Genomic DNA, 10,845 nt, shown 5'->3' with positions numbered 1-10,845 from the left:
GTCTACTTTTTTATCATATCTTTATTTTTTGTTATTTTGTGTATTTAACATTAGCACCATCCAAGAGTAACGAGTTAGTGTCCTTTGGATTTGATCTTTGATTTGAAATGAAGTCAGATTTGATGAAGCTGGGACCTATTTCTTTTCACATAGACAGTGTCCTAGTATTAAATGATAAATAACTAATTTAAGAAGTCTAACGCTAAGCAACAATGGGCTTATTCAAGTACATGAAATTGCGTTGATGTCTAGCTCTAATATCTTAGAAAATTTTAGCAGTTTGTTTGCTGCTTGTTTAGAGGATTTTGTCAAGTTTGAAATTTTTGGTTTATTTTGGTCATATTTTTTTAGTCGCTTGACTCATTTCATGCATAGATCGACAGATCTAGTTTTATTTTTATAATTATTGTTGTTTTCTTTATATATTTGGTGGTTTGAGGAAAGATATTTGATTTCCTTTCACTTTGTGGCATGATTTCAACATCTTCACCTTTTAGAATATAGTAAAATATTATTCTTATTTTATGTTTTCTTGGAAAAGAATTATTGATATTTGGAAAGGGAAATAAGCCCTAGGTAGCTAAGCGAAGAGAAAAATGGTCTATGTACTAGGTTCCTGCGCATTCATCGTAGGAGACCTATTGGCATGAGACCGACATTCCTTTTATGCAATTACACTTTTTCAAGGCGGAGCTGAGTTTGCTGACTTGGGAAGAACACTGACAGCTGATCATAATGCTAAGGAGATTATAATGTTGGTTTCAAAAACAGGATTGTGAAAATTGTTTGCACTAGTTCTTCTTTTGGTCATATTTACTACCAAATTTGTGTCTTGCTGATTTTTTACATTTGTAATGACCTTGTGCAGAGATGGTTTGAAGAGCCCGATGTTAGAGTGTGAAGACTCTCTACAAACCACAAGGACTACATTTTCTTGGAGGGCACTCGATGTTCTTGGTGTTGCTGAGTCTCTTCGCTCGAAGCGTAAATGGATACAATGGTATGGCCATAACATCACTTAATTTGATCCTCTTTACTAATCTCCTAATATCATTTCAATACATCAAATTGCTTTGTTTTCATGGAATCCAGAGATACATCAGTAATGTTATTTTGTCTTTGAAATACTAAATTATTTTGTTTTGATATCACCCAGTTTGAGTTGTTCTTTGCAACTACCACTTGATCATTTAACAAGCATTTGAAATTCAAAGTGAAATAAAGCTCTTTTAGTTTTTTTCCAGAAGAAGATTAGATGTTGCACTTGGTACCATAGGCCTTGTAAAAGGGTTGTACTCCATTTCAATCTACGACAGTAGACTGATTTCTAACTGCTCCATGTACCCACATATGATATAATATTTTTCATTTTTGGCTTGCTGAATATACAAAGAGAAAATTGCTTAACAATATTGCTTAATTTGACAACAATTTTACTTTTATTTGATACAAGAGTGGAGGTAGTCTTAGATTTTACCTATTTCTCAGTAGTTGTTCTCCTTCGACAACAACATCATCCTTCAACAAATACATTCTAGCTTGTACAGAGGAAAGTCGATCTTTAGTAGAGGGCACATAAGAGATCCTCTAATGGAGGCGCAATAGTTTAGTAGGATCACTGGATGAAGCACATGTATGAATGTATTGTCTTCAATTAGGAAGGCACAGTTACCCATCGAGGGGAGGGCATGCATGAATGTAACAAAATCACAACATCACAAAGATGTGGTATTTGTTTTACAACATCACAAAGCTCTCGTTGATCTAACAAAATCCAAAGCAAGGTTTGTTTAGCTGAAATCTTTGAGATATTTTATATTTGACAGAGATCTGTTTTGGAAAGATACAGGAGGAAGTTTGTAGATATTTTGTTCCTTCAATTGATCAACTTGTAGATATTTTCACCAAAATCTTGTTGGATTCCACCTTCACTAGTTTGTGACATTGTATTGCCATTTAGGGGTGATATTGTTTTATAATAGCATCTCTCTACACTCTTATATAGTTTGTTGCCTTTGAAAATGTATGGGTCATGTAGATTTTTCATGGGTTTTTCTTTCACACTGAGCACAGGAGAAGACTCATGGAGTTCAGGGGTAGTTGTAGGATGCAAGAGACTCTTGGGTTTTTTTGAAATTACATCTCACCATGAAGTTTCACTTGGGCACACTTGACACATATTTGAACTAGGGTTATGATTACATTACCTTTTGTTGCATCACTGAGGGAGAGCCTTGTTCCTATGTTGAAGCTAAGGCTCTGGATCCCATTGGTGAATAATATGAGGAAGGGAGCCCTAGAATAGGAGCCTCCTATCACATTAGGAGCCTAGAACATGATTTATGGTAAGGGGGGTCATAAACAACCAAAAGGAGGAATCCCCTTGCACATTGGAGGTCCAAAGTATGAAAAATGGTAGGGAGAGTAACACACCCTATCTAGGACGATGCCTAGAGCATGATAGGTGGAAAGGAAAGAGGCTAGAGGATGAAAACCCTTACTTGAATGATGCCATGTGGTGGTAGAAGCTCTTGTATGGTTAAAAGGATGACACTTGATGAGAAATGTTCTACTTCAAGGGTGAAAAGAGGAACATTTTGGTAACCACCCCTTTGAATAGGGATGTCTTCTGCATGAAGGCTATTAAAGTATTCTAAATCACCTTTACAGGGCGTTACATATTATTTGTGGCATATTCCACATATTTGGAGGTGTCTTTCAATTTTTAGATATCTGGGGCAAGGGCACTTTGCTCGAGACACATTCTACATTAAAGGATGTTAAAGCTCCTTTATGAGGTTTTTATGTATTATTCAAGGCATATTATGCATATTTGGAGGTGTGTTTCACCTTTGATATACTTGGGGCAAGGACACTTTGTTTGAGGCTACATATTTGAAGGAAAGCCCTTTGCATGAGGAGATACCATGTGGTGTGGTTGACATGGTCCAAGCCCCTAACAACAAATGCATACTATAAGGAAATGAGGAGACGGGAAGTGGCAAGTGGATCTATGCATTGGAGAAAGAGGTCCCAAGGCAAATTTGTACTTGTGAGCCAAAGAAAGATCATATTAGAACATCATTATCACTCTAGAATAGGAGCAACTAGGGTTTGGAGAGCTCTCTAGAGAGAGTGCTAGGGTCAAAGAGGTCCTAAAGTGTCTAGGAAAACCTTAGGGAGATTCCCCAAATTGGGAGGTGAATCAAATAAACTATAACTTACCCTCTCTAAACCCTAAAAGGGACCAAGCCTTAGTTTGGGAGGATGGAAGCCTATAAATGTCAACCTTTTGGCTTAGTCATGACTCCTAATCTTAAGTCCTTGAACATCTTCATGTGTATCTTGTAATACAGTTTTTATCCTATGTATTATGAACTTGGTCACATGTTAGGGTTGACTATTATAAGGTGGTTATGATTAATATCCTATATAATCAAGGGCACTTGCTCGATTTGATTTTGGGCCTTTTACACCACTTTCTTTCTTCTTCTCGTTTCTAGATCATTATTTATTTCTTTCAATTGGTATTAGGGTGTGTATGGTCTTAAGAGCATGCGATCATTGATCAAGCCATCATGACCCATGGTAGCTTTGAAGGGATAAAAGGAAGACGTGTTGAAGCCAATGCTGCCATTAGAGTTTGATTCTTGAATATCATGGAGATTAAGAAGAATTATGTTCCATGCTCAAGGTTAATTACATTAACGTTTTATGTGCTTACTCTACAAATGAATTTGAACAAGTTTTTCATGGAAACCTTTCGAAAAGAGAAAAAAGACCTTGCATTATAGTTTATTGGTGGATTCCTATATTTTCTTGGTTGTTGTTACATGTTGACTATTGGAAGATCTGTTTATATTACTGATAATCTTTCACCTGAAAATGGAGCAGTAAAGGACATATTAACTGTTATACGCTTTTGATTTTTCTGCCTTTGAGAACCTTGTGAGTTGTATGTCATTGAAGGGTGACTTGGTTTGAATAGTTAGCTTTGGAGAGCAGTTAGAGGAAGAAATAACTCAAACCCAAACTCAACAATGGAATTTTTATCAATGTGTCCATTCCAATAGATTATTATTCTAAATCTGGATGATGTGGCAACAATAATTATATATTTTTTGGAATGTACCTTAGTGAATGATCACCTTTTGTAATATTTTAAGTGCCGCTACATAGAGATGTTATTTCTATGCTTAATTAATTGCATTGATGTGCCATAGAGCAATGCAATGCATCTGGATACTTGAATTCTTGGAATTGCAGAGCAGCATTTGCTTGATTCCTTGGTAGCTGTTTGAAGATCCTAACCAAACTGATGTTTCTTTCAGAATTGTGGTTCTTTGTCATAGTAGTATAGTACGCTGTTCCTAAGATTACCTTTGGTTCTGTTCTGAGATCTGTAGAGAATTGTTGAGCAAGGGGGAGGATAGCTTCATCTTAAAGCATCCCTCTACCCAACGTTAAGCTTGATGGGAAGAATTATCCTATCTTCAAGTGAAGGGTGCTAAACATATAATTGAAGAATTGATTGTTAAGACTTGTGGAGGGTAAGAAGACAAATTGCACTGTTGCTAAAGAATTAGTAAAGCTTTTGGCGCACAATGAAGATGTGCAGTACATTATAAGTTTTACTATTGCAGATCATATTGGTCCTCAAATTAGAAGTTTGATTAGTTCTTGTAAGATTTGGACAAGGATTCTCTAACAGAACAAGGATTCTCTATTCTAGGAAATGACTGTATGCATTTTAAATGATTGGTTGTGTATATCACTGTTTATACGATACGTATTCAGGATGTGCAAGATCAATTTGGAGCAGTTGATGATAGAATTAATCCTAAAGTTCGTAGTGCCACTGTTCCAATGGTTGAAAAAAATGTTTCAGCCATTTGTGACCAGTGTGAATGCCACTGATAAAGTGGCTAACTTTCTTGGTGGAATGTTACTGCAGAAAGAACATTGCTGGAACAGATTCACTTAAAAGAGTGTATACCGAGCACTTACACTGAAATCACTAAGAAGAAAGGGAAGAAGTCTGCATAGAAAAGTTTAAAGGAAAGTTCACAAAAAACCCTTGAAAAATGATGTTGTATCAAGCAGGGCCATTATTGCAGAGATTGTGTCAAGGCCCATTACCACAGTAAATATATATTATTTAGAACTATGTTGTAATTTCTGTCAGGGTTCATGTTTAGGTTCAACTATCACTGGCTACCCTATTCTGGAAGAGCTTTTGCTCTCCTGAAGACATCTTGATCTAACTCTTCATTCTTTGTTTTCACCTCCATAAAAAATCTCTAGTGGATTCATCAATTTTCCTTTTATTGTGACAGACTATTTTATGTGGTATTGTTGGCATACCTCCTTCAAATGGTGTTATTCCTGAATCTCCAATGCACATGAAAGGCTTAGCTACCCTCAAACATCAGGTACTAATATATTGGAATTATCAATTGCAGCTTCTCAGGGAAAAGACACAATTCAGACATCTTATAGACGAGTAACTTACAAGTACTTTTGTTACAGTTGGTGCTTAGCAAGTTAGTGACAACAATCTGGAAAAGTATGCAGAAAAATTCAACCTTAGGGCAATTATACAGAAACATGCAAGAAGCCTATGAGCAAATGCAGACCCCAATGGTTTATCAGCCTCCACCTGCCTTGGTAATGGTCTTATTTTTGAGTTTGGGTGTTTCATTTTATCTAATTTTCCTCTCCCTTTATTTATTTGTCTTGTCATGTCCCAACCATTTATGCAGGCACTTAAGGAATTGAAAGAGACCACAATTCAGTTGGCCGCAAGTACTGGGAATATGGATGCCCAGTTGATGAATCAATTTTTAATGTTGACAAGGACGTGGATGACCTGCTTCCTGTTGAGGTGAAAGAACAACAATTGAGTAATTTGTTGCAATCTCTGATGGCGGTTGGCTGCCTTGCAGTAATTCCCATCATTAGAAAGATCCCAACTTCTGTGCTTTGGGGTTACTTTGCCTTCATAAACTTGTGTTATTGGTCTGTTTTCCCATCGGGAAAATCAATAATGCAAGGTCAAATCAGTTGTGAATGATTGATGGCATAATGAAAAGGTGAACCTTTACTCAAAAAAATAATAATAGATCATTTTTTATAAATGTAGCTTTAGAATGATCTTGCTTTGAAGTAGAGACTAAAATCAAGGAAATGATAGGAAGCCTACAATGCTGGATTAGTGCTTAGTTCAAATAAGCATGACAATGAGAGGCCTTTTGAACATGATTGTGAGGTTATTGTTGATTCAAATATTTTTTCAGCAGAAAAATAAAGCATGGAGTGAACATTTAGTGCACAAATATCCCCTGTTTTAATGGATGACTAAAACCAGGAGACCTTACAACCATATATGTAAAGTCAAGTCAATGGTTCTACATGGTTCAGTCATTTAATATACTCAAAACTTTAGCCCAAAAATTAATACAATATAAGTCTGCTCTAGAATACAACAGAAGCAAAATAGATCACATATATGCCCTTCCCACACTCATTTCTTCTGCTAATTTTGGACACTGACTACCATTTCAGTTCTGGGCATTTTTGTGGTATTGATGTTTGGCCCAACGGATACCAGCCGAAGTCCCTTCCTTCACCATTTTGGCCCCAGCAGACGCCGCACATTTCATCTTCTTGTTAGTTGTTATAATCTGCTAATTTGGTCAAGACCACAGACTTGTTTTTCTGTGTTGTGTCCTGGTCGTTGTATGAATAATCCCACTGCTTAGGCCCATGTAAGCCCAAATGAATTTCTACGCTCATTGGAAGCCATTAATGCAATCAAATACTGTTCACACAGCGCTTCAATATTTCTAAAATAGTTAAATTGATGTTCATTAGAAGTGTAACAGAGGAACTGAAACTATGAACAGGTTGGACAATCATTGTTGATTCAAATATAACAAAAGATATAATTAATGTTTCTAGAGTAGAAGATACATTTGAGTGGAATTGTCCTTAGCTCAATTGTAATCGCAGTGCTATATCTTTATTTAAATTCAGTGACTGCAAAAAAATATAATGGGTGTGGATGGTTTCTAAGGTTGAAAAGGAGATGTCAATATGGTGTAATAGATGGTTATCATCAAGGGGGATAAGTTAGTGCTGGTGAAATCCCTACTTGAAGCCATCCCTGTGAGCAAATGCAGACCCCAATGGTTTATCATCCTCCACCTGCCTTGGTAATGGTCTTATTTTTGAGTTTGGGTGTTTCATTTTATCTACTTTTCCTCTCCCTTTATTTATTTGTCTTGTCATGTCCCAACCATTTATGCAGGCACTTAAGGAATTGAAAGAGATTACTTTGAGACATTTGAGAAGGAAAGGGCTAGTGAACTAGGTTTCTTTGGTTTTTAGTGCATTTGTTTGCATTCTATATTTGTAGAGATTACATCTCAGATTAAACTTTGAGTTGGGCTCATGCTCTGGCCATCAAAGCATTTGAATGCTGGGGGTTTTACACCCCTTTAAAGTTTTGCAGCGATCTTTTGATTAGATCTTCAATGTAAGACTTCACGGAAGTCAAAAACTGGCAGGCAGAAAAAGTCCTGCATGCTGTACTGACAATGAGATGTCTAGGGTAGTTTAAAATAACTTCTTGTTTCTTTTGAATAAATCTTCTTGTAATACTAGAGAGGCCACTCAGTTTTGGTGATATTTTCAGTGCTTTGTTTAGTTATGTGAATTCGTTAGATGCAAAACAAGTATTGGTTAATTTCATGAAAACCAATCTGCGGAATTGGAAATGTAAGCATATGTGCATGAATGTAGTAGAGAAAGGGGTACTGTTCTAATTGAAGTGAGAGTGAAAGAGACCTTTTGAAAATGTTATTGTTTCAAGCAGTTGGAACGGTATCAGTAGGAATCAGTATGCAGAAATTAAACAGAATAAATGGGAATCAAGGCGAATCAAGCATTGTATTGCATATCAAATCTAATAAAGTACCAATGATTCTACAGCTCTGGTTAAGTACTCAATAGTGCTTCCAAGGTTGCAGAACTTCAATCTACAGTCATAGATATTGAATGGGTGTTTGCAGTTATATTGTTCCTCTGCCAAGAACTCTGCTCTTTTGGACCTCAATTCCCCTCAAATAAAAATGTTCTGTTTAATTGGAACTTATTTACATCCTAACATGCAGGTCGATTTCTCCAAGAGAATGTACCTGGGCAACAAATGATATCCAAGTTGAAATCTTAACAATGGAATTAACTAATTATTTTCAATCGATTTCCTTCATTGTTGCTGGTTGATTTTTCCTGGGATTATCGACATCTCATTTATTGGGTTCACCTCACCCTGATTTGAACTTCTTTCATTTGAATCAACTTCATCTCTGGTTAGAACATTTTTTGATTGATTTCATTTTCCAACAAATGTGGTATTTAAGTTACTTTCTTCTTGCAAGTCGATTTTACCGTTATTAGTACACTGCTAGTAGATTTGTTTGACATGATCATTTTCTTCAATTTCAGGGTCGACTAGCTTAATGATAGTGTCCTTTTGCTTCAGCTCATGTTCATTCATCAGTTCTCAATTGATTCTCTCTGTGTTCAAAATGGATTCAAGTAGCTTAGGAATTACATCGATTTCCATGTTCATTCATCAGTTCTCAACTGATTCTCTCTGTGTTCAATGGATTCAAGTAGCTTGGAAATCACATCAATTTCCTTTTATATTGTATTAAAATGTACAGGAATGTCATAGTGGAATTGCTTTCCACAACAATACTTCTTTGTAACTATGGACTTTATCTCAACTCAACTGGATTTCATTTCTAACAAGAGATTTCCTTAATAAATTCCTCTTGACAAATTTTTCTGTTATAAAACTTTGCAAAAGCATACCCTTGGTATAGCTCACTACACAAGAAAATTCATTTTTGAAGCATAATTCTTATACTTGCAACTTTCATTTCTCTGTATAGACTTTCTAGAAAATAAATTGCGTGTAAAGAGTCTATATTCCACTCTTGGATTCATTTTGTTCGAGAGTTATGTGAAGGACTAACGAACCTAGTAGTCACAAGACGAAACAAACCCTGAGGCAGTAAAAATTTGTACATGGGTCCACATTTTCTCCCGTTATGGTCCTTACAGAGATTGCATTGAAGGTAGGTATGTTGCAGTTGGTAGAATATGACGAATGTGCTCCCTTCATGTTCTCTAAGACGACAACTTACAATTATTTGACAATTTCCTCATCCAAATGATTTTGAATGAGTAATTTCATCTAAATTTAACTGATTTTCAAACTGGGATTTAGTCTTCTTAATTTAACTGATTTTCAAACTGAGATTTAGTCAGTGTTATTGAGGAGTGAAATAGAAACTGATTTTCTCTTGCAGAGAATAACAAGGATTGGTGTGAGCTTATACTCTGCCTTATAGACCTTCAAATACAAATAAGCTCTTGTATCCCTATTTCAATCACATAATTTAAATGAATATAATGTCATTTTATTAGAAAAATGCAATGTGTATGAAATAGATCATCAAATGGCCACTGTAGCCCAGGCTGGTGAGAACTTGAGTATTTTATATCTGACTAAACACATGCACATGAAAAGAAACATCACCTGACACAGACATGAACAGGATAGAATCTAGATATTAGAATTTTGGGGAAAAACAATTGCGCCTTAACAGAGAGCTTCTTATCCTACACCACACATTTCACTCTTTCAAGGTGGAGTTACAAACTGAACATGCAATGACTGAGCTGCATGGTCACCAAAGTTGTAACACACCCAAAAAAACAATGCTTCATATCGGCTTCTCAATTATGTGTGTTTAGCATTAGTGATATAGTCTCTTCTGAACTTTTATTTCAAGTAGAAATTTGATTAAATTTCAGAAGTGCAAGAAATCACAGAAAACCCTCCGGCAGTAAATTGATAGGAGAAATCTTCAAAAAAACCTGGAAGCTATCCTGTTCATATTGTCCTGGACTTTTCAACCAAGTTAATATATCTGTAAAGAATACTATTTTATCCTGAGAAAAGATTGACACTTTGTTTATCACCAAATGAAAATAAATTAGAAGCAAAACATCAGGTTGGTGACAAATCCAAAACAAGTTGCAAGACTGTAACCCAATCTGCAAAACATCAAAAAACTGATTGTCCCAGAGTGGGATGCACTATGGGAAGCTGTGCTGTCCCATCTTTTACTAGTGTCAGCTTCATAGCACCTGCTTCCATTTCCAGCAGCTCTGTCTTTAAGAGAGCATCGGCCTCTATCTTGATAGTGTTGTCATCAAGAGATTTGTAGCTGATTTCCATTTTTAATCTTTATGGCAGCTGTTTATAGTCCTGTAGGACTGAAAGTATGGATGTTGCAAAGCTTCATTAGCTGTTATTCTTTTGTTTCCATCCACTTGTAACATTTGTTTCAGCAAATCCACACCTTCTAGACACCCAACATTTTTAGCAAATCTTGTGAGGGATGGGAAAGGCTTTCCCGGATTTGGAAATATGATATCCAACTGCTCCTTTACAGATTGCCCACGAAATAGCGGCTCACCGATGAACAATTTTGCCGACATGTTATTTGTTGCTTTTTTCTAGACTAGCTCTCACAAAGCATTTGAGTTGTTCCTGTTCCTGGTTGGTTTTTTTATAATTTTATAGACAAGTTCCATGTCGTGGAAATGTGAAAAAAGATAGTGATATTGCCACCATGTGGCTCTTATCATATATGGTTTTATACTTCTTCAAAAAATTCTCTAAGAGTTCACAATGCTAAAATTCACTAGGACTTTACAAAGTTTTATTATTTAGTGAAAGACTTGCCAAGTTCTTACAAGATTTTA

The 10,845-nt window shown here is 35.9% G+C and overlaps 1 protein-coding gene across 1 annotated transcript; it reads left to right on the top strand.

Moving 5' to 3' along the window:
• Nucleotides 1-308: 308 nt before the first annotated feature.
• Nucleotides 309-6,075, top strand: LOC149181850 (putative boron transporter 2). The gene is made up of 4 exons (XM_089418423.1): nt 309-1,000; nt 5,337-5,432; nt 5,530-5,667; nt 5,763-6,075. The coding sequence occupies exons 1-4, from the start codon at nt 989-991 to the stop codon at nt 5,886-5,888; spliced, it is 372 nt and encodes a 123-aa protein (XP_089274549.1). The 5' UTR covers nt 309-988; the 3' UTR covers nt 5,889-6,075.
• The last annotated feature ends 4,770 nt before the right edge of the window (nt 6,076-10,845 follow it).

Source organism: Pinus tabuliformis, chromosome 3_2 (assembly GCF_031772625.1).
Source record: "Pinus tabuliformis cultivar Carrire ecotype Pingquan chromosome 3_2, CPIR1, whole genome shotgun sequence".
NCBI lineage: Eukaryota > Viridiplantae > Streptophyta > Pinopsida > Pinales > Pinaceae > Pinus > Pinus tabuliformis.
This window is presented reverse-complemented; position numbering and strand designations above follow the sequence as displayed.

Excerpts from the sequence above, each read along its gene's own strand:
- LOC149181850 (XM_089418423.1), top strand. Across the intron at positions 5,433-5,529 it reads TAGCTACCCTCAAACATCAG|TTGGTGCTTAGCAAGTTAGT; the intron begins GTACTAATATAT and ends CTTTTGTTACAG. Across the intron at positions 5,668-5,762 it reads ATCAGCCTCCACCTGCCTTG|GCACTTAAGGAATTGAAAGA; the intron begins GTAATGGTCTTA and ends CCATTTATGCAG.